This window comes from Anabrus simplex, chromosome 1 (assembly GCF_040414725.1).
Source record: "Anabrus simplex isolate iqAnaSimp1 chromosome 1, ASM4041472v1, whole genome shotgun sequence".
In the NCBI taxonomy this organism is placed as follows: Eukaryota; Metazoa; Arthropoda; class Insecta; order Orthoptera; family Tettigoniidae; genus Anabrus; species Anabrus simplex.
In genome coordinates, this window is record NC_090265.1 from 1091590215 (window position 1) to 1091614994 (window position 24780).

The 24780-nt window shown below is 40.1% G+C and overlaps 1 protein-coding gene across 2 annotated transcripts in view; it reads left to right on the plus strand.

The window, feature by feature from the left end:
- Positions 1 to 24780, plus strand: part of YL-1 (Vacuolar protein sorting-associated protein YL-1) — a 108519-nt gene that overhangs the window by 59046 nt on the left and 24693 nt on the right. For both annotated transcript variants that reach the window (XM_067150409.2, XM_067150417.2), the window contains exon 5: positions 18204 to 18392. In XM_067150409.2, the coding sequence (XP_067006510.2) occupies positions 18204 to 18392 (189 nt within the window). The remainder of the gene's footprint in view (positions 1 to 18203; positions 18393 to 24780) is intronic.

Genomic DNA, 24780 nt, shown 5'->3' on the forward strand with positions numbered 1-24780 from the left:
GTGGGTCGTCTGCTGCTAAATCGCAGCAATTCGTTTGACATGCACGGGGAGATAATCATAAAATAAGGTTTCGCTTTACGAGAGACTTGTTTCTTGAGACTGAGGAAGTGACAGTCCGGTAACTGTCAACTTGAATACAATTCTTGGCAATCGATATATTTTATTATATACATGGGGTAATTTCCATGGAATTATAGGTCACTTCGACTACATACATACCACAATTACGTGTCCCGATCGTCTGAAGGCTGTCACATACATCAACCGGGAGAGATTCACTTATATTTACTGCCAAGTAAACACACATAATTGTGAAAACTAAAAAGTAGGTTGTATGGGATTTATATATATAATCGCATAGGTTTTCGGCAACTATCAGATAGGAAAAGGCAAGTGGTGGTGATTATCGTTTAAAGAGGACTGGGGAAGAAGTGCCGTGGCCATAATAACAACCCTGGTGTAAAAATAGGGAAACTACCGAAAACAATCTTCACGGCTGCCGATGATGCGTTTCGAATCTACGATCTCCAGAATGCAAGCTAAATCTATATGGCCCGTACAACACACTCGGTTACACATTACTATTGCTTCATCTTCTCTTCGTTGAAGCTACTGCATTTATGAGTAAATTACACTCACTATAACAACGCTATAATGAAAGCTACACTTCCCCGTACGGTAGCGTGTCGCTTGTGTCGATAATATTATGAGATTTAATTTGCACTGAAAGCGATACTCTTATCTGTGGGCAGGTCATGCTCAGCCATATATAAGTAATGTGTAGGAGAACAAACAGCTGACTGACGTTCGGCGCGCTCACCGACGAATTTCATTGGTTGCGACAAGCAAAGAGTTGCATGAAAGATACTTCTGTCTCCATTTTCAAACCAAAATTGAAACTTTAAAGGATGTCTAGTTAAACATTGACTGAACACTGTTTAAATGGTAATTCTAAATTCCCATGGAGTGAATTAGATATTTTTCCACCAATAGAGCATATCAAAATCAGATCAAAAATTAGATGTATGGCTTTTTAGGCATTTGCTCTATTACAAAAACCAGCATTTCGTCCTAGGTCTGACACTAGACTCGTCAGAGTGGGATGTGTCAGACCATACCCACTTATGCTGGGGTGTATGCAGGTGAACTTATCAGAAGCCTCTTATGTGGCACAGTCTGATAACTGCATACGGGAGATAAAACTCCACAATGGAATTAATGCCCGCCTAGCAATTCCAAATGGTAATTCTAAATTCCCATGGAGGGAATTAGATATTTTTCCACCAATAGAGCATATCAAAATCAGATAAAAAAATAGATGTATGGCTTTTCAGGCGTTTGCTCTATTGCAAAAACCAGCATTTCGTCCTAGGTCTGACACTAGACTCGTCAGAGTGGGATGTGTCAGACCATACCCACTTATGCTGGGGTGTATGCAGGTGAACTTATCAGAAGCCTCTTATGTGGCTCAGTCTGATAACTGCATACGGGAGCAAACGCCTGAAAAGCCATACATCTAATTTTTGATCTGAACACTGTTTATGCAATGGAAGATCGTGAATGATTTAGACGTTGTTTAGGTAGACGATGTCTAAGGCTTAAAACCAGTCATCATTTCTGCAATCAGCCCATGGTTCCCAAAGAAACTTGAATATTCAGAATAACTTCCAATAAGATCTGTACACTTATGCATTTGCCAGAACGCACTTCCTTTTTATATTATTTTGCAACATGAAAGTCAAATTCAGTAGGAATAAGGTCTTGTGAAAATATGCAGAGAGGAATATAGGGGGATTATCATGAAAACTAGGTGTAGGCCCTGATACTAGAAAAATCCGGGATTGTCGACAGTGACACGAAAAATCAGGATAACATAGAACATGTAATACTTTCAGTTAATCAAATTAATCCTAGTTTACTTAATGAAATTTTCCATCCAGTAGCAGAATTTTACAATTTGTGAAATGAAAATACCTAACAAAGATCAAAGAAAGAACTGATACTATTACTAAGTTACAAGTAAATTTACACAATCAGCTTGTCTATTTAATCCAGATTATTAAAAGAGTCTACCAAGGTAGATATTACCCCATTAGTGTGAATAGACTTTAATAGTCTCATAGTTAGGAAAGAAGAGGCTGTTGATGCTGATGACATGGGAGACCCAGTTTTGAGGTCAGAGTTTGACAGAGCTGTGAGAGACCTAAATAGGAACAAGGCTCCTGGAATTGATGACATTTCCTCTGAATTACTGACTGCCTTAGGAGAAACCAGCATGGCAAGGCTATTCCATTTAGTGTGTAAGATGTATGAGACAGGAGAAGTCCTATCCGATTTTCGGCAGAATGTTGCTGTACCTATTTCTAAGAAAGCCGGTGCTGACAGGTGTGAAAACTATCGCACCATTAGTTTAGTATCTCATGCCTGCAAAATTTTAACACGTATTATTTACAGAAGATTGGAAAAACAAGTTGAAGCTGAGTTGGGATAAGATCAATTTGGCTTCAGAAGAAACTTAGGAACACGTGAAGCAATCCTGACTTACGTCTGATCTTAGAGGATCGAATTAAGAAGGACAAGCCCACGTACATGGCATTCGTAGATCTAGAAAAGGCATTCGATAATGTTGATTGGACCAAGCTATTTAAGATTCTGAGAGTGATTGGGATCAGATACCGAGAATGAAGAATTATCTACAATCTGTATAAAAATCAGTCTGCAGTGATAAGAATCGAGGGCTTTGAAAAAGAAGCAGCAATCCAGAAAGGAGTGAGGCAAAGCTGCAGTTTGTCCCCTTCCTTTTCAGTGTTTACATAGAACAGGCAGTAAAGGAAATCAAAGAGGAATTTGGAAAGGGAATCACAATCCAAGGAGAGGAAATCAAAACCTTGAGATTTGCCAATGATATTATTATTTTATTTGAGACTGCAGAGGATCTTGAGAAGCTGCTGAATGGTATGGACGAAGTCTTGGGTAAGGAGTAAAAGATGAAAAATAAGTCCAAAACAAAAGTAATGGAGTGTAGTCGAACGAAGGCAGGTGATGCAGGAAATATATATATTTTTTGCTAGTTGCTTTACGTCACACCGACACAGATAGGTATTATGGCGACGATTGGATAGGGAGGGGCTAGGAGTGGGAAGGAAGCGGCTGTGGCCTTACTTAAGGTACCATTTGCTTGGTGTGAAAATGGGAAACCACGGAAAACCATCTTCAGGGCTGCCGGCAGTGGGGTTCGAACCTACTATCTCCCGAATACTGGATACTGGCCGCACTTAAGCGACTGCAGCTATCGAGCTCTGTGCAGGAAATATTAAATTAGGAAATGAAGTCTTAAAGAAAGTAGATTAATAATGTTACTTGGGCAGTAAAATAACTAACGATGGCAGAAGTAAGGAGGACATAAAATGCAGATTAGCACAAGCAAAGAAGAGCTTTCGTGTGGAACGTGGCATTGTATGGAAGTGAAACATGGACGAGCTCAGAAAGAAAGAGAATAGAAACTTTTGAAATGTGGTGTTATAGAAGAATGCTGAAGGTGAGATGGGTAGATCGAATCACAAATGAAGAGATACTAAATCGAATTGGCGAGAGGAGATCGATTTGGCTAAATTTGACGAGAAGAAGAGATAGAATAATAGGACACATCTTAAGACATCAAGGACATGTTCAGTTGGTTTTTGAAGGAAGTGTAGGTGGTAAGAACGGTAGGGGTAGACCAAGGTATGAATATGATAAGCAGATCAGAGCAGATGTAGGATGCAATAGTTACGTAGAAATGAAAAGGTTAGCACAGGATAGGTTGACATGGATGGCTGCATCAAACCAGTCTGTGGACTGATGGCTCAAACAACAGTTAGGAAAGTCATAATATCAAGGTAAGCAATTTAACTTTTACATATTTCATTCACCAGAGATCAATGATTACATAATTTTACATGGAATGGTTTGTCTCGCCAGAAGAAAAGAAGACAACTTTAGTAAAAATGACAACAAACATGAAAAGGTAGTTAATACCATAGAGCGCACTTTCGTGTTCAATGAAGTAGGCAAAGTAATCGTTTTTTCCAAAGATTGAGGTTATTTGGCTAGCTTCAACAATATTGTCTCTGTTTTTTATACATTTAACATTGAAGGCTTGCCAGGGCATCATGTTTCATGTTAAGCCATGAAGTGTTTGAAAGGTTAAGTTACAGAAATACATATTTTATCAAATTTTGATATGCAGAATCAGGTGCAAATGACATTAAAACCTTACCAAAGGATCATGTTTTATATTAACCTCCTTATAGCCCTTTCAGTCCATGTATGTTTCTGAACATATTTGATGCTTTCTTCACATTAGACTGGGCTGCAGTGTTTGTGTGGGATGCCTGGTTTTTTTTTTTTTGGTTGGCGCATGGCCAGCAGATTGTGGTAAGAATTTAGGTCTGAAAGGGAGCCATGATAGGCCAAGACATTGAAATAAACTCTAGTAAACTTAATAGATGGAGAAAAAAGGTAGTAGAGAAACAAGAGAAAGTAACATAGAGAATGATAGAAATGCTTAAGTATAGGAGAAGTTACGAGTTCAACAAATTTGGATATTCTTTAACAATAAGTGACTGCCTGGCTTCGTACGTAGTGTTAATTCCATCTGTTCAAAACATAATAATCACCACTCTTGTCAGTCACTTTCGTAACTCTTGTCATGGCCCCGGAAAAGAGAATGAGGATTAATTTAACCTGAAGAAGTCTCTCTATCTCTCACCTGAAGGTATGTCCGGCTCCATGGCTAAATGATGGTGGTGGTGATTATTGTTTTAAGAGGAAGTACAACTAGGCAACCATCCTCTATTTAATACTAATCAGAGAGAAGAAATGGAAGGGGTCCGACACTTCGAAAAATGAGGATATCGGCCAAAGAAAGACAAGGGCCACGTAGGGCATGAAAGTGAAAGACTCCCTAGCCCTCGCAAACCTAATAGCGTCGGGGTCTGAAAAGAACAAGAGTTGACCAAGGGAGGTCGGATAGGATAGATGAAAGTGAGGAGCCTGGCACAAGTAAGTGGAAGCAATGCCAGGACTCAGCTGAGGGCCCCGTGGTCGCCAACCCACGCTCCAAAGTTCAGAGCCCCTGGGGCCCCTTTTAGTCGCCTCTTACGACAGGCAGGGGATACCGTGGGTGTTATTCTACCGCCCCCACCCACAGGGTGACATGGCTAAATGGTTAGCGTGCTGGCCTTTGGTCCAGAGGGTTCTAGACTCAATTCCTGTCCAGGTCGGAGATTTTAACCTTAAAATGGTTAATTCCCTTGGCTCGGGGACGGGGTGTTTGTGCTGTCCCCAACATCCCTGCAACTCTCACACCACACACAATACTATCCTCCACCACAATAACATGCATTTACCTACACATGGCAGATGCCGCCCACCCTCATCAGAGGTTCTGCCTTACAAGGGCTGCACCCATCTAGAAATAGCCACACGAAATAATAATAATAATAATAATAATAATAATACATACATACATACATACATACATACATACATATATGAAGTTCTCTCCACAAAGGTCCTTTAAGTTCAGGCATCCATCCACTGCCACATTCTCAGTCCATCTGCCCTTAGGAAGAAGGCAGGTATTTATATTCACGATACTCTTTCTAGAAAGTATGGGAGGCGGAAGCAAACATGTTGGAAAGATTGAAGTCATAGTGAGCGAGACCGTCAACTGTTAATTGAATGTGGCAATCAGTATGTAAACTGCAGAAGTAAGTGACAGTTCATTTTGCTGAGAAAGGCAGATACATGACCAGGACAGTTTGAAGTCAAGTTATATAGTGGAAAACACATGGTTAAATGTTGCATAGTGCCCCCTTTAGGGTCACGATGACCTTAACATCGGTGTGGGGGCTTGTGTGCTTGTTGATCCTGAGGGCTGTGCCAGCTCAGGGTTACCCATGCTGGATTAGCTTTGGTGTAGGGCCAGACTAACAAGGTATCTCTCAAGTTGCCTGAGAGGTGTCTGTGCTCTTTCTTCTTCATTTCTATTTCTACCTTTACTATCCTAACCTTCTTAATTTTCATTTCTCTGACTGTCTAGCCAGCCTCTCTGCCTTGGCTAGAATGTTTTCCTCAGTGAGTGCGTGTGTGCGGAGGTTTCATCCTCCCCAGTCGTAAGTTTCGGGTCGTGGCGAGGTGATGCGTGGCTACTGGGTGAGTAGTCGCTAATGGCCCACCTGCAGATACCAGGCGTCCTCTGGAGTATAAAGTCTTACCTCAGCATGTGGGGCTCTGCCGGGGGTTGACCATATATTTCCCTACCTACTCATGGGACAAAAGACAGAACTGGGTATGGTAAGAAAAAAAAAAAAAAGGAAGAGATTTTCATCATTAACATTGAAAAGTGAAACTGACAAAAGACTCCTTTGATTCCTGGTTGCTTCCAGGGCCGATGATCAGAGTTTTTTGAATGAATGTCCTTTCCTAATAACTAATTCTGTGGAAGAGATTGTTGGAGGTGAAGTTGGTGAAATGGGTAAGTTTCATTCAGGTTCATTCAACAGTGGTCCAAGGTCCCGCATTGAACTGGGAAATGTTGTTCGTTTAACGCGTTAAGGACCTCATAGACATGTTACAACATTAAGCCAGTGGGAATAGACACACACAACTGTTCACAGCTGTATTTTTAAGGTTGTTTTTATCTTTCACAGAATCATTACTTATATTCAGAACAAAGCACAAGTTCGTAAAGAAAAATTTACTTTTATCCAATATCAAGTTGTGACTAAAAGTCAGCCCAGGGCTCCCAAGTTCCCAACTTAGAAGATGTTCAGTTCACAATGTGTTACATTCGACTCTCAAGAATTTACTTGTTAAGAATTAAGATTAACACAGCCATTATTGTCAAATTACTTAGGAACTTTTCATTTTAAGAGTATTGTTATAGTGATATATAACTTGTATTTAATATTGTGTACTGTATATGTAATTTTTGTATGATTGCCCGTTTCCACGATCGGCTGAAGATGACGCACATTGTATTGAATAGGTGGACCACTAAGTTCTCTTTAAAGCTTTGTTATTCTCGGTTCAATACAGACCCATAATAAAATGTATAACTTTAAATGCATTCACCTTGACATTCGATGCCCAGACACCACCCGAAAGGATCAAAATTGTTATGTACTCTTCAACTGTAAGACCTTATATTCCAGCTCCAATGACGTGCTATATTTGCCAAAACGTTGGCCACACTTCATTGTGTTGTCAAGGTTTGTCAACCTATAGGTTGTGTGGAAAGCGTGAGCACACTGGTGTCGACTGTACGCCATCACCTGTATGCATCAACTGCCCATGCTCCTACATCCAAGGAATGCTCTACTTTCAGGGAGGAGAAAAAGACCCAGGAGATAAAAACTTTGGATAAACTCTGCTATCCAGATGCCCGGAAAAATTTTAAATCTATGGCTCCTCCGGAGTTCTCCATCTCCTTCGCTGCAAAAGGTCATGCAAGTACAAATCTTGCCACAAAGCTTTGTACCAGCAGCAACATCAAAATCAGAATCATTGAACAGTATCCCCCAACAATCAAATGCTATAAAGAGTAGTGAGGTCCCAAGAAAATACCTGGACCTACTGGGGCCATCCCGTGCATTATTGCCAACGCTGTCTGGTAAGGCCTCTTCCATGGCACATTCTGGTGGGTAGTCCTCCCCTATCAGGGCGGGAGGAAAGACTTCACCAACCATGTCTGGCAAGTCCAACCTTCCTAACAGTGCCCAAACAAGGAAGGAGGAGAAGTTGGAGAAGCAGCGTACTCCAACCCGATTGGGTTCACAGGATCACCAAAGAAGATCGGCAAGCCATCTGCCATCTCTCTTTCAAAGAATAAGGAAATGGTGGGCAAGAGCAAGAGGCTTGGACAGCCTCTTCAATCCCTTTCTGGGGAACTCTTTTCTGCCAGAAAGAAGGACCACTGTTCCAAATCAGAGAGCTCACCATATATTGAGTGCTTGGTCTCCAAGTCACCCTCTGCTGAGGAGACAGTGGAGACTGAGGCACTCATTATTGTGGATGGTGTTGATGAAAACATTGAAACCAACAAAGCAGAAACTGGCAGGTAATGGACCGAAAGGAGGACAAGAAATTGTCGTAATTCCATTGTGCTACCCGTCCACACAATGGCACAAACGCAGTGGAACTGCACTAGTTTTACTCGTCACCTAGCTGAGTAACGTTGATTGATATACGTCTACAGCCTCCATACTCTGTCTACAGGAATCTCATTTGAGACCTGGACAGGACACTACTATGAAGAGATATTGTCGTTATTTTAAAGACAGAATAGCTGTGGATAGTAGGGCAACGGGGGTTGTTTGTTCCGTAGTCCGCTCCAGCATCTTCATTGACAAAGTACCGCTCCATATTCAGCTAGATGCAGTTGCAGTTCATGATATATTGCCAGTAATGACAATGATGTGCATTGTGCACTTTCCACAAGACTACGATCTTCAAATGCCTGAACTCCAAGATTTGATTGCCCAGTTACCTCCTCCTTTCCGCTTGCTGGGAGACGCGACCATCTGCAATACCCTCTGGGATTCTCAGTCTTCCTGCGCTAAGGGAGGATTCTCGAGCGATTGATCAACCAGTTCGATCTTTGTGTGCTTAACACAGGGGAACCTACACATTTCAGCAGTGCACAGGGCACATTCCTTGTGCAGTCATGCGCTAGTTCCCCTCTTACAGTGGTAAGTACACAATGACCTTTACGATAGTGACCACTTCCTGATAATTCTCATGCTCTTGAATTAAAGATAGTCTGAAGTACCCAAGTGCTGGTTACTTCATTGGGCAAATTGGCCAGAATTCTCAAAACATGCAGCTATGGCCGATGATATGTTGGAGTCCGTTGTTGACCATGTTTGTACCACTACAACTTAGATTCTGGTTGCTGCAGAGAAAACAAGTCCTTCCTTGTCCGGTATCCCTCACTGGAAACAGGTCCCGTGGTGGACCGCCATATGTGATCGTCGATGGGTTTTTAAGCATTATCGTCAGAATCCTACGATGGCCAATCATATTACATTTTTGCGTCTGTGCACTAAGGCCCATTTTTTATTTGAGAAAGTAAGAAAGCTACATGGGAAAAGTACATGTCTTTCATGACGGTACATACTACGTCATCACAAGTGTGGACTAAACTCCGCCGTATTGTTAGAGTGCAGAACTTACCTTCAGTCCCCAGAACCATTAATGGAGTGTAGTTATGATTCCTTCAGTCATTGCAATTCACATCGTGTCACATTTCACAGATACGTTTAGCTCTGGGAGATACGATCCTGCATTTCTGCCTATTACCTGCAAAACGGAGGGAAACCATCTCTCCTTCACCTCACTGATTCACATTCCTATAATGTGCCTTTCACATAATGGGAATTCTGGAGTGCACTCACGCTGCGCAAGAACACAGCTCCTGGACCGGACAAAATCCATAATCAAATGCTGAAACATTTGAGTGACCAGTGTCTTGAGTATATCCTCATTCTATTCAACAGAATATGGAGTAAGGGAGTGTTTCCATTTCATTGAGATGAGAGAATTGTAATACCAGTTTCCAAGCCAGGTAAAGATTCAAAGCTTCTGGGTAGTTATAGGTAAATTTTCCTTACAGAAGGCCTGTGCATGCTATTTGAAATGATGGTAAACTGGCAGCGACTTGTATGGGCCATGGAGGAGAGCAGTCTTTTGACTGAATACCAGTGTGGTTTTCGCTCTACTGCTGAAGAGTACCATTCAGGAGACCTTTCTCTAGAAGGAACACCTAATTGCCGTGTTTTGTGACCTTGAAAAAGCTTACGGCACTACCTGGCGATATGTGATAATCTCCACACTACACCAGTGTGGATTTTTGGGAAATTTAGCAGTGTTTATTGAGAACTTCATATCCCTCTGGTTCTTTTGCATCTGGGTAGAGAATGCATTTTCTCATTATTACATTCAAGAAAATCGAGTACCACAGGGATCTGTACTGAGTGTTATCCTGTTTGCAGTCATCATCAACGGCATAGTTGCCACTACTGGGCCCGTGGTCATTCCATTGCTGTATGTAGATGATTTAGGTCTGCATTACAGCAGTTGCTGAGAGACAGCTACTGCAAACTATTAACTGAGACGACGGGTGGGCCCTGCAACATGTTATTTGATTTTCAGAGGTGAAAACCTCAGTTGTACAATTCTGTCAACATCAGCTTGTGTATCCTGAACCAGAGCTCCGCTTGGAAAACATCGTCTTACCAGTGAGACACACTTGCAGATTCCTGGGTCTCCATTTTGATAAGACTAATTTGGTAGCTCCACATCCATCAGTTGAAGGTAGCCTGCATGAAGAGACTTACATTGCTTAATTTTCTCAGCAGCACCTCGCGGGGAGCTGACCATGCTGTGCTGCTACTTTTTTACACGGCAACAGTCCTCTCCCGAATAGACTATGGTAGTGCAGCTTATGGTTCAGCATGAAGATCTATGCTAAACCTTTTAGGTAGTGTTCACCATAGTGGAGTTAGGTTGACAACGGGAGCTTTCCGTACTAGCCCCATTTCAAGTCTACTCGCTGAGGTGGGAGTTCCATCTTTATAAATAAGGAGGCAGCAGTTACGCCTCACGTACGCTGCCAGAATTTTTGAAATGCTGCTACATCCAAGTTATCAATGCATCTATAGTACCCAGTACCACCAGAGGTAACAAAACCGGCCAAATGCCACATGGCCGGTTGGGATTTGAATTGATAGCTTGTGTCATGAGTACGATGTGCCTATTGATGGTTGTCTTGAGTGGACTTCTAGCAAGGTACCTCCACTGTTAGTTCTGCTACTGGATATACCGCTTGATCTACTCTGTGGCTCCAAGGTGAACACGGATGCTTCCGTTCATCAGAGGACTTTGTTCAACTGTATCCGGCTGCGAGATATGTCTTCGATGATTCTAAGATCGGAACACACCTGTTTCCCGCAACACAACTGGTACAACAGATTCATGATCTTCTCGCCATGTTATGTGATTCTGGCACCAGAATGACTTTTGCATGACTCCCAAGCCACGTTGGGATTGCAGTAAATGAATTTGCAGATGAAGCTGCAAAGGAAGCAGTACTTTTACCTCCTAGACATGTGAATGTACCTTCTAGGTTCACAGCTACATCAAACAGTCTTGGCATCCTGGGAATGGGAGTGGCTAGCTATCCGTACTCCCAACAAGCGGAGAGCAATTAAGACAACTACTGTGTGGTGGTTCCCTTTCTGGCCTTCATGGAGAAAGGCCGTAGTTTTGTCTAGGCTGAGGATAGGTCATGGAAGATGTACACACTCTTACCTCCTAAAGAGGGAAGACCCTCCAGTGTTTGAACTTGCGTTCGCTTTTGATGCATTTGTGACCTTTTCGGTTTAATACAATAATTTTTGTTTTATTTTAAAGTCATTTTCAAATTTCTCCGTTGATAATTTGTTTTGTTTTGTTTTAAATTTCTTTTCTACTTAATTTATTCAGAGAGGATGATTACCTAATTGTACTTCCTCTTAAAACGAAAATTACCACCACCACAGTGCAGCACAGCATCCATGATTGGTTCGCAGCTTGTTAAGGCGAGCCGAAAGATGACGGAGTAGGTCAAATCGTGCGGTCTTAAGTGTTCTACTTTTTTGATGGTGAGCCACTGTGGAAATCTCCTGGAGGACCATTCATTATACCACCTTTGCTTCAAATTAAAAGTATTCGCAGACTGAATGAAACCTGCAGACATTGGGGGGGTTTCTTGATGTTAATCGAAGATGAATATCTTCTGGTCCAGCAGATCACCATGAACTGTTAAGATCTTAAAGATATTTCTAGCATTGTAGGTTGCATCAATCTGCATATATAGGGTGAAGCGTAATTCGCGCACTCGGGCGTCGCAGCGCGACTTCTCACATGCCAGCAATAAAAAAATGTCTCTTACAAAATTTCGTCTTGCGAGTATATCCAGCAAAAAAACAACGTTGAAAAGTAGCAATCTGGCAACACTGTAACCACATGTAGGGTAACTACCTCTGTCAGCAGAAGTTAGTCGTACTGTACAGTTGGTGCAGTGGATAGAGTTTTGGGTTAGCATGCAGGAGGTCGAGTGGTCGATCCTGGGTTGAGGCGTATGTTTTTTATTTCGTAAATGTAGTCCAGGTGGTATGGTACCTGGCATCTTAATCGTCAACAGCGATTGCAGTGGGTCCTCTAGAAACCATTTGCACTTACATACTACGATCCTAGAAATGGATGAACAATCGTTTTCATTGGTCAGCTTTGAAAGGTGCCCTTTCCACGTCGTGGGCGTGAATTTATTCGCACCACTTTATCTACTAAATGTGAAACCTGTTTTCTTTGTACCCTCCTCCAATGATCCCATAGATTAGTACCAACTATTATTCTTGCCTCGTTCAGGTCCATTACATTTCGTTAGGGCCTTACCTTACCAGTAGGCCTAGCAACGTGCTCTGCGAATAATGTCCAAACTCGGTTACAATTTGTATGTGTTATCACCATGGTCCCAATAATTCTGCCTTTCAACATTGCGTCTGGTAACCGCATGCTGTTTAGTATGTATCTCAATGCATTATTATTATTATTATTATTAATATTATGTTGTAAATGTAGGATACATATGACCTCAGAAACGGTGTCTTACTGTATTACAGTAGGTAATGTCAGATGGAAATTAGCAAATAAATAATGCGCCTCAACCCAGGATCGAACCATCGACCTCCTGCATGCCAACCAAAAACTCTACCCACTGCACCAACTGTACAGCACGACGAGAACATGCCGACAGCGGTAGTTACCGTACATATGGTTACAGTGTTGCCAGATTGCTACTCTTCAACGTCTGTTTTCTACCGGATATACTCGCAAGATGAAAATTTGTAAGAGACATTTTTTTATTGCTGGCATTTGAGGAGTCGCGCTGCGACGCCCGAGTGCGTGAATTATGCTTCACCCTGTATATTAAATATGAATTTATATATTAATAAATGTTTATGTAACGTATATAGAAACATTGGGATTTAAGTATAATATCCTATATTCATTATCTATTTAATTTCAACAATGAATTAAATAAATAATTTATTTAATATATATATATATAAATGCACTTTTGATACTAGTGGGTATTGGCATTTTCCTGCTTGAGATATGAGGGTGTAATATCAGACTGTTGGTAACCAGTAAAGAGGAGTGGATTTAATGGTTTCTGATATTAGCCTCATCACCTGGTTCATCTGAACGTTGATCTTCTTAGTAATAGCAGCTGTTGAGTCAAGCTGATGCGCAGTACACTATGGAGTACACTATGACAAATGCAGCCATCCAGAATGTGCTTGCTTGTGCTTCTCGTGAAGTGGCTAGTAGCTTACACAAGATGTTGCATGTTCCAATTTTAGTTGCTGTTCTAGAAAGATGTTGGACAGAATATCAGCAATCGATCGAGTGTTTAACCCAGGAATTTAGAATGTTTTTTGTGGTGAAGCTAAATATCATTAAATTGGACCAATAGCTCCCTGTTGGTGATTTTACTAGTCAGATGGAAGCAATATACTTCCGATTTAACCACGCTAGGACAAAGTCTGCAATTCCTGAAGTAGTCTCTTAACGCAGTCATGCCATACGTCAAGGTATCCTCGGTCACTGCAGTAGACTGATATTGTGTCACTTTGACCCAGCCATTAGCATATCCAAATTTTCCGCTAGATGTCGTTGGCATATCAAACAAGTATAAGTTAAAGTGGAGTGGAGCAAGAACTGATCTTTGCACCACTCTGTTTTTCAGCTTGAGCTTCTTGCTAGTTTTTCTCGCCTAGATCTACTGTGAACCATATGTTAACCAAAAAGTTGGTAATTACATTTACTATCTTCCTGCAGGGCACTACTTTATGTAGTTTATACGCGAGTCCTTTCCTCCAGACAGTGTCATAGGCTGCTGTTAGGTCTGTAAATGCTGTTGATGTTTTTGGCTTCTTTTGTAAATCCAAGTTCAGTGTAGTGTAGATGGTCAATGCTAGTACTTGATCTTTGCAGCTTTGGCTGGGTCGAAAGCCTGCTTCTTCTTGGGGGATTACATCCATTATTGTTCGATTAGTGCACTTTACATTAGTCACTCAAAAAGTTTAAAACAGCAGCTGAGGAGTGCAATCGGTTGGTAGCTCTCAGGTCTACCACTTGGCGTGTTAGGTTTCAAAAGTGCGATTATCTCCATATTCCTAAATTCCTTCAGTAAGATTGCTGTTGTGAAGATGTTACTGAAAAAATTTGCAAGCCACTGTTTGATGATCTTATCACAGTACTTAAGAAATTCTGAGTACATTCCATCCTCTCCAGCTGATTTCCCTAACTTCAGCTGCTGGAAACCATGTCACATGTATCTTAGTTAAGTCCTTTGAAAATACAGTTGAAGATCAAGATGAGTTTTGAACTGTGTTTTCTTTATTGCTCTCCCATGTATCATGACAATAATTTATGATGCCGAAACCCAGAAGAAAAAACAGATTCAGACACTAACAGACATTATATGTCACGGACCAGAGACCGTAATTACATACTGCTTAAACATTCACTACACGATCCATTGGGGGATTATTAAAGATTTCTGCGGTAGGAGAGACAGCAAGCATTTTTATGGTTCAGCTAATATATGAGATTCTGAAGAGACTTGGAAGGAAAAATGCTGCTTAACCTCTTAACATACCAATTATTTACAAAATTGTGATCTTTTTTTACCTAACTTTTTTATTGTTAAAATGGGCTATTTATTGAAAACTAATGACAGTGGTAACATTAAAAATACATTTTTCGAACTTAACAATGAAATATAAGCCACCGAAAAGTTCCTGCTTTAAAATCCCGAGTATACTTGTGATATTTTTTACGGGTTCTAAAATAAATAACACAGCACTAAACAGATGGCAAGTAATACAACATGACACTCAATACTGTTCAAATGTTTGTGGCTGTGTGAAATGCCCTAAAACAAGGATCAACACAATGCTACATCGCTGGAAAGCCATGAAAACGAACTGCCTGAGTCACTGACATCCACTACGGTTGAGTCAGAGACATCTGTTGGCAAAAATAGGACCCTAAAGTAATAATTTCATAAACATCTGGTGGAAATATTGAGAAACAACAAGAAACGAGTATATTCAGGCTTTTAAATTAGGTACCGACCAATGAGCGATATTCCCGAGTATACTCGGGATTTTATTTTATATAAATATATAAATCCCCCAGGTATACTCGGACTTTCATGTTAAGAGGTTAAAGCGTGGTAAAGCTTTAACCTGTAGTGTAGAGGCATGAATGATTTATTAGTTGATCTGAAGAGAAGTCATATTGTTTTATTTATGTCAGCTGGAGAGAACCTCACGTACGACTGAGTGACTAGTGCTGCCATCTGTTGGCTTCTCTTCAAACTGTGCTTCAGTACAGGCTGATTCTCGCACTTTGAGGGGATCAGTTGACAACACAGTTCACAGATCAGTACAGTTCCTACCTTTAAACTCCAATCAGTCACACTTCCTTTATCATTGCAGACTTTGTCGAGAGGTTCAGTATGGAAGGTGATGACACCAGCACACTACTACACCAAATGAAAGGAAGACATGCTAGAGAAAGAGCAAACATTACACCTTTCGTCAAGGAAGTACGAGAGTTTATCGAGTCTACCTCTCTTGAAAGTTACAAGTACTGTAAGGATGGGCTACAGGAGGCCTTTGAACAAATTAGCAGTGGTGGTGTGGTGATTATTGTTTTAAGAGGAAGTACAAGTAGGCAGCCTTGAGATTCATGACCTCACTGATGACACTGCGTATGCCACTGACATGACTACATGTCATACATAGAAACTGCTACACACATACATAGAAACAATCAAGCCTGCTATCGTACATATTTTATGTGAGATAGGAAAAACTGGCAAGTTTGATGTCGATTATTAGGATCACAGACAGACAACCGGTACCAACACTTGCTTCAGCTGTTCCCTTGACCATGTTAAGATTTCGAACAGCCGATCATTGAGTCGTCACTATCCGCCATTAATAAACACATATTTCTGTGAGGTTACTTTGAAGGAGAACTGAAGCACTTGATTGAAGTTATCGTCGTGACTGTCAAGACAAATGAAAACCGAGCTTGATAGCTGCAGTTGCTTAAGTGCGGCTGGTATCCAGTATTCGGGAGATAGTAGGTTCGAACCCCACTGTCAGCAGCCCTGAAGATTTTTTTTTTTTGTGGTTTCCCATTTTCACACCAGGCAAATGCTGGGGCTGTACCTTAATTAAGGCCATGGCTGCTTCCTTCCCACTCCTTGCCCTTTCCTGTCCCATCGTCGCCATAAGACCTATCTGTGTCGGTGCGACGTAAAGCAACTAGCAAAAAAAAAAAAAAAAAAAAAAAAAGACATATGAAGAAACTAAGAAAGTTCTTGAAGCTCATTATGGCAAAAAGAATGGGTTCATAGAGGCTCACTTGGATTACCTAAAAGGTATTAAGCCCATCCACTCTGCTACACCAGAGGGGCCTATTTCTACATTTATTGATTGTAATCACTGCATTCAAGCTCTGCATGCACTTGGGGAAGACCTGAATGCCTATGGCTGAGTTCTCACACCGAAGATTCTCAGAGCATTTCCCAACGACATTTGCCGTTACTGGAACATCAAAGGGTAGGCCTGTTACCATTGTTTCTTTCTTTTTCTGTCTCTGAATCGATTTTCTCTATTAGCTTCTCTACATCACGGTCATTTTTGTTTCCTTTTAGATATCCTATTATATACATCGTTCAGCGTCTTGATTGATATGGCGTTATTTCTATTCAACACCAGGATATTCCTTTTAGAATAATTCAGCACTTATTGGACGTCATTACAAACTTTCACAGAAGACTACAGCCCTGTACATTCACAAATTTTACGTGCCTGGGCACACATTTTATACAATAGTATAGATGTTCAGTGGACTAATATGAGTGAGAGTGTAGTTGTCACCTTGTTTTAATTACTTTAATTGTGCATCAGGAACTCAAGACAGCATATAATTATGGACTATATATGCAGCATTTAGAATTTTTAATCCATTGTATATATGTTTTTCTGGCTCATTGTGTTCATATTTTAAAATACTTTTATAGTTCCATTTGATGTTTTTGAATGGACATTTTACTGTTATATTTTAGCTATATCTCATTCTTGGTTAGATTTTTATCGTGTTGAATTGTTGAAGATGATCATTTATTGATCAAAACTAGTCAAAATTTTTTTTGAATGAGTTAATGACAATTACATCAAATTAATGTATTGATTAAGTGGAATAAAAACTCCTATTATTATAAATAAATTACTCTTTTTCTTCCTCTTCTTCTACTTCGGACTGTTGACATAATACCTTTTACCTTGCCATTCTATTCTGTTACAGTCAATAAAATTATAATGTAGAAAAGACTGAAATGACTACAGAAATTGAAGTTGTGAGAGAAACGTTGAGATTTAAAAATGTTGGAATGGTTATGCAGATGGCTAACGGTTGAGGCAAAGATTCAAAATGATGACTGGAAGTTTATTCTTATATTTCGATAGACAGTGTGAGGACTGTGCAAATGGTTGGCAATGCTGGAAGAGGTGTGGTGATCTAATTTGAGAGAAGGAATGATTTTTGGGTGGTAAGAAAGCAAGCTTATAGTTTTATATGACTGTTGATATTGTATTCATAGTCATGAGATCTCCAGTTTTACAAGGTATCCGAACAACAAGGACTTGGCTTTTCATCTCATAAATCCCACCTGCATTTGACAAGGTATTTGAACATCAGGGACTTGGCTTTTCATCGTAAATCCCATCTGCATTGTCTGGAATTCAAACTTTGCTGGTATTGCCGATGACTAGGCTTATGCCGTCAACTACAATGTCCTTCAGAGTTTGGTAATAATCTTTAGTGACAAATTCCTTCAAAATGAAGGGTTTAATATTTGTAAACGTGACATATAAACAACACATATTTTTCACGTCTGTGATGATGATGCTTGTTGTTTTAAAGGGCCTAACATCGCAGGTTATCGGCCCATTTCACGTCTGTAAAGTTAGTTGCGTTCTAAGGAGCTCTCATCTGTACCTGATGGTTACTGATATTGCTTATTGTTTTAGAGCGGAAATCTATTCGCCGGTCTACAGCTGCTAAATCAGCAGCCACATTGCAGCGCATCAAAGAACGTAATGAAGAAGGAAGGCGGCGAAAAGGTCGACGTGCAAGGAACCAAGATGCGTGGAAACCAACACAAGAAGAATTGCTAGAAGAGGCAAAAATTACTGAAGAAGAAAATTTGAAATCTCTGGGTGAGTATTGGGTATTGACCGAGTTGAGTTTTGAGTAGTTATCATAGTTTAGTATGAACTATATATCTAATCTGAATGAAAAATATAGAAAATGAACATGAGTTCTCACAGATTACTTCCAGATTTCAATAGCTTAAAGAGGGTGCTCAGAGTACAATTATAACATTTTATGAATACAGTAAAACCTTGTTGATTCAAAGGGCTTGGGTCTCAAAAATTGGACTTCAGTTACATGATTTCAAATTAACTGTTAATTCTGAATCTCCAATATTTTCTCACTGATCATATGATAATGTAACAAAGTATTTTAACCCCATAACAAACAGTTGGGTAGACAGAATACACAATGAGGTAGTATTTACCAGGATGTGTAAAGAAAAAGATTTGTGTAGGGTTGTTAAGATCAAGAAGCTCTCCTACTTTGACCATATCATGAGGCACCCGGAAACTTGAACACCTTTTTAACCTCCAACCATGTGATTGATGGTTCGTACTCGGTTCCTCGACTTGACTCTTTTCTGTCTATTGTTATGTTACTGGGCGAGTTGTCCGTGGTTGTGAACTTGCATCCAGGAGATAGTGGATTCGAATCCCACTGTCGGCAGCCCTGAAGATAGTTTTCCGTGGTTTCCCATTTTCACACCAGGCAAATGCAGGGGCTGTACCTTAATTAAGACCACAGCCGCTTCCTTCCAACTCGTAGGCCTTTCCTATTCCATCATCGCCATAAGACCTATCTGTGTCGGTGCGACGTAAAACCACTAGCAAAGAAAAAAGAAAAGCATTGTTATGTTCTCCATCATCGTATTCTATTGCTTTTATTGCCTGTTGATCCCTTCTCTTGTTTTTACCACTCTGTATAGCAATTACCTCTGCTATCCTCTTCCAGTTTGTCTAAAAACTCGTTCCATTTCTTCTCCTATTATGGTCTTGACAGAAAGTTTCTTGGACCTGTACATTCCTTGCAGTCTTAGTATTTCTTGTTCATCACGTTCTAGCCCCTGATTTTGTTTTTCCTTGTCTATTGCCTTTTTTATTTGGTTTCTTTCACACTGTTCTATCATTTCACCACAGTGTCTCCTTTTTCCTTTTAACAGAATTTGTAACTCCGTGTAGGTTTTTGGCTTCTCCCACAAAGGTTTCTTTGAAGGTCTTCCACTCATCATTAATGATGGTCACTTCATCCTTCGATAGACTGTTGAATTCTTAGTTTGTATTCTTCCTTTATTTGAATTTCTTCCAATGTCAATGTTTTTACCCTTGGTGGTTTTTAAAAATTTTCTGCATTTCATTGGTCATATGTTTGAAGTCTGCTACCAACAGTCTATGGTCACTGTCCATCTTTCACTAGGGATGACCTTAACATCGGTGATATATCTGCCTCCATCTTTATTTGCAATCATGTTCTGTACTGGCCATCCTGATTGTACCATGTTATTTTATAGCTGTCTGTTTTTTTAAGAATATTTTTGATGATATGACCATTTCTTCTGCACAAATATAACAGTTGTTCTCATTCAGGGTTCCTTTCTCCAAATCCATGGAGGTCAATGATGTTCTTGTATCCATGTCCGTTTACTCGTACTTTTGCATTCAAATCTCCAGTAATAATACTGTATTCCTCATTAACTGTATCTTCCAGGTCTCGACGAAATTGCTCCTTTTCTTCTTCACTGCAGCTTGTCTGTTGGGCATATACTTGTCTGACTAAGTACTTAGTAGTCTCCACCAATTGCATGGACATTTTTATGATTCTATCACTTTTGTAGGTAACTTCTGCTGTAACATCAATCCCTTTGCTGTATATACAGTATACAGTAATCTTTTTTTTATTAGGAAACTGATCCTCAACAGGTTTGCCATAAGACACAGTATTGGACAATTTTTATGTCTTGGAGTATAAATGGTTCCTTAAAAGAAGCATGGGCCCATACACAGAGTCCAACACCATTCTTTGCTTCTTTCTTCTCTCTACTCGGGTACAATTTGTATCCTCCCCGAAGAGTCCTACTTCCTATCCCTCTCCATTTGGTCTCATTTTGATCCTAGTATTGATATTTTTCTTCTATCTGTCATATCTGGGAGTTCTTCTGTCTTTCGAGTTAGTGATAGAATGTTTGTCATATGTACGCCATCCTACACGTAACCTAACTCTTGTAAAACCTTCAATTATTATTGTTAATATATTTCAATTATCTTTTTTCAAATGCTAATTATGACTATACCCTGTAAATATGTATTGTACATTTGTATAACCACAAGTACATATTGTGAATCCGTCTAACCTTAAAATCTGTGTAGTCGAAAACTGTGGAAATCTCTGTTATATTCGTATATTGGGTATATTCCACTATCATTCTGATACATATTGAGGTTTCTGGAAACTTACAGTAATGATTTATTATCCAGATAGATGTAGAAACATTAGGAATGTTATAGACTTGTCCATATGTGTTTATAAACCGTAATCGAACATTCAAGTTTGATCTACTCCAATCGAGAGGCCCAGTCGATCAATTGTGCCTTGTATGTTCAGATGTGTTCCATTTAGTGTGTTGCAAGAACATTTACAAAAGTCTTTATTTCTAGACTGTTTGTCAAACAGTATATATATCGAGCTGGCAGGCCGAGAAGTCAGTCGGTCAGACAGTGCACTAAGAGAATGTACAGTGTGGGTTAGAGTGAGTGTTACAGTGAGCTGAGGAGTTGGTTTATATCTGTACTTTTCAGAATCGACTGTGTGATGGTGAAATGAATAACCACTGTGAGAACTTATTGATATCTGTACTTGGCAGAATCAACAGTAAATTGCTTCAGTGTGTTTCCATTAATAGTGTTGTGTATAATTGTGTATAACTGTGTGTTGTTAAGGAATAGACGTAGCGGAAATAAGGTGGTTTTATGCAAGGAATTGAATGTATCTCGTGTGATATTTATTTACACTAAAATAAAATTGCATTGAGAATGATATGTTCATAGTTCCAATTCAATTTTTGGGTCTCAGGTCATTGTACCTAGGAATATCATCCTTACGGTCATCATACTTTACAATTACTTGAGAGGTCATGTCAGTCCGGTCTGTATTCTTCTTTCTGAGGCTCTTTATTTTGTTGAAACCGGGTGAGTTGGCCGTGCTGTTAGGGGCGCACAGCTGTGAGCTTGCATCCGGGAGATAGTGGGTTCGAATCCCACTGTCGACAGCCCTGAAGATGGTTTTCCATGGTTTCCCATTTTCACACCAGGCAAAGCTGGGGCTGTACCTTAATTAAGGCCATGGCCACTTCCTTCCAACTCCTAGGCATTTTCTATCCCATCATTGCCATAAAACCTATCTGTGTCGGTGCAACATAAAGCAAGTAGAAAAAAAAAAAGAAAAAAAAAATTGTTGAAAGCAATATGCACAATACTATATTTTTTTTACTATTTGCTTTATGTCACACCGACACAGATAGGTCTTATTGCGCCTATGGGATAGGAATGGCATAGGAGTGGAAAGGAAGTGGCCATAGTCTTAATTAAGGTACAGCCTGGTTTGAAAAGGGGAAACCATGGAATGTCATCTTCAGGGCTGCCGACAGTGGGATTCAAACCCACTGTCTCCCGAATGCAAGCTCACAGCTGTGCGACCCTAACTGCATGGCCAACTCGCCCGCTGCGCAGTATTCTTCTGCTGACCTGCTAAGTCTAGCGCACATGAGAATTTTCTTTCAGGGTTTACTCCCTTAGCCTTTGAGGATCCCTTTCTCATCCCACAAGGCAGTGGATTCCATCTGAACTACCCCAGAAGAATGGGTTGCCTCCTCCGCCGGCTCCACCGTACTGAATTCTACATTCTCCGCCTTCACCGCCGTTGAGGTCTTCATACATCTTCACACGTCTTCACAATACTGGGCCCCTATCAGAACTTAGCTCCTACTATAGCTCCGACTATAGTACCATTGCCCACCCCCGCGATGTGGACGCACCTGATGGGATTTATCCATGCAGACAAAGTCCCATGGACTGGGTTAAGGAGACTCTTCAGGTCTAGCCTCCATGGCTCATTTATAATAGTTGTGTTAGGTGGTTGAAGTTCATGCAAATATTGTAACCGTAAAAGTTTGTTTTGATGGCTAGCTGAACACAAGACTCGGCCCAGGGGTGACCGGTCATCACTATCTGAATTGTTACAGAGGAGGGGGAAGTCAGATAAGTATAATGGAACACTAATTATTTAAAAAAAATGTTTATTCATAAAATAAAGTCAGATTTCAACATCACCTCAGCACAGCAGTTATAATGAGTACTTCTCCTTGGGGCGGAATTGGCCCTGATACATTGCGGATCATAATGTCTGCTTAGTGGTGCCACCATCTTCCGAGCCGATCTTGAATATCTGAAAGGTCTCGAATATCTCGGAGGTCTGGATGGTCTAGGAGCATTCGTAGTCATGGTTGTAACGTGGTACTGGGCATAAAATAGATCCAAAGTAACTGGTCTGCACAAATGAGATAATAGTTAGTAGTGGTCTGCACTCAATTGTCTTTACAGTGGAATTTCACTAATGAACACAGTTATTGCTGATGGCTTGAATTAAGCTTAAAATAAATCTGCGATGTATCAGCCACGGAAAATAAATAAGTCACTTTATCAAAGTTAAATGTGAGAACTTCGGCTGAATAGTGACGTAGAAAATAAAATATTCCACTTCCAGACTTTATACACGGTTCAAGTTCGAATTAATTCTAGAAATAAATGAAACCAAATAATTTTTTCTGCGATGAATTTAGTCCCGTTCATTGTGGTCTGAGACTGAACACAGCTGAGCATTTTCAATAGAGGATCGAACATATGTTGCCACCCCAAAAGTATGATGATAAGTTGCTCCCATCAAGTCAAAGCCTTCAGTTTTACCTCTTTTACCTCTTTGGCTTATTTGATCTTCATTATCAATGTGAGTTTCTTGAATTACAACAATATTGATGTTGTTATCAGATAAGATTCTTTGTAGCACCTGGCACTTTGATTGACTAATTCCCGCAATATTAATCTGACAGATTGCAATACTAGATCCAAGGTGTTTTATTGATGGTTCTGAAAGAAAAAAAAAAGTTGCTTAAACTTGATGACATCATTGTAGATGATGTGTGATGAGCCGGGAGATCCCAAGGATTGTCTGGCTGGCAAATGCTAATGTTCAGTTTGGTAATGGAAATTTAATTCCAACTACCTTAGCAGGGGCACCACGGGCAGAAATCAGTTTCAACCCCTTCTGAGAAGAAGATTAACATAAGACAAGCAGGAATATGTAGCATCATAGTTAGGAATGTGTGGGATCTGGTTATGACAGCATGGGAGAAGTTCAAGGGTGTAGAGATTATCAGTGGAATACTCTGTAGGAGGGATAGGCCTATTGATTGGAGGGTAATTGGGAATTTAAATGAAACTATCAAGTGGATATATGGGAAACTGGAAGTGAGAATTTTAGACCCTAATGGGTAGGGTAGAAGATAAGAATCTGCTCTCAGATAGCTTTCACTTGAACCACAGGGGTACATAAAGTTAGCTTTTCTAGGTTTATAGGGAGGCACATTCAAGGAAACGGGGTGGACTGGGATGCTTTGATGAGAGTACAGGGAGGTGGAAATCAAGTAAAGTAAGTTGTTGTAAACTGTAAAAGTATTGTAAGGAAAGGAATAGAATTAAATAATATAAGATATATATATATATTTACCAGAATGTGTAATAGGGGTGGAATTATGGCTAAAAAGTGATATTATGGATGCAGAAATTTTCTCCAGAAACTGGAGTGTTTATTATAGAGACAGGATAGATATGATGGGAGACAGAGTGTAATTTTGGTGAAAGAAGAATTTGTAAGCTCTAAACAATTTAATGACAAGTAACTTGAAATTCTAGGTGTAAGGCTCAACTCTAAAGGTAATAGGCAACTTGATGCTTTGAGGGTGAACAGACATGGATGGGTGACACTGACACTGATGCAGAATCATTTGACAAGATGTATCAGCCATGTTGGGAACGACACAGAAAGGAATGTGATTGTAGCAGGTGATCTCAATTTACCAAATGTTAACTGGAAAGGTAAGGTGGATGACAGAGAGCATGGCCAACAAATGGTAAATACGTTAATGTCAGAAAGTCAGCTGAATCAGGAAGTAATATAGAACCAACTACAGGGAAGAATATTCTAGTTTTGGTGCTGATAAAATCAAATGAACAGTATAGAGAAACTGAAGTGATAGATGATGTGAGTGAAAATAAAGCAGTTTTAGTCATATTTAAAAATAAATGTAACTGAAAGGAAGGTTATAAAAGTAGGACTGTTAAGCTGTATCATATGGTTGATAAGACAGGCATGAAAGAGTTTTTAGAAAGCAACTATGTTCGG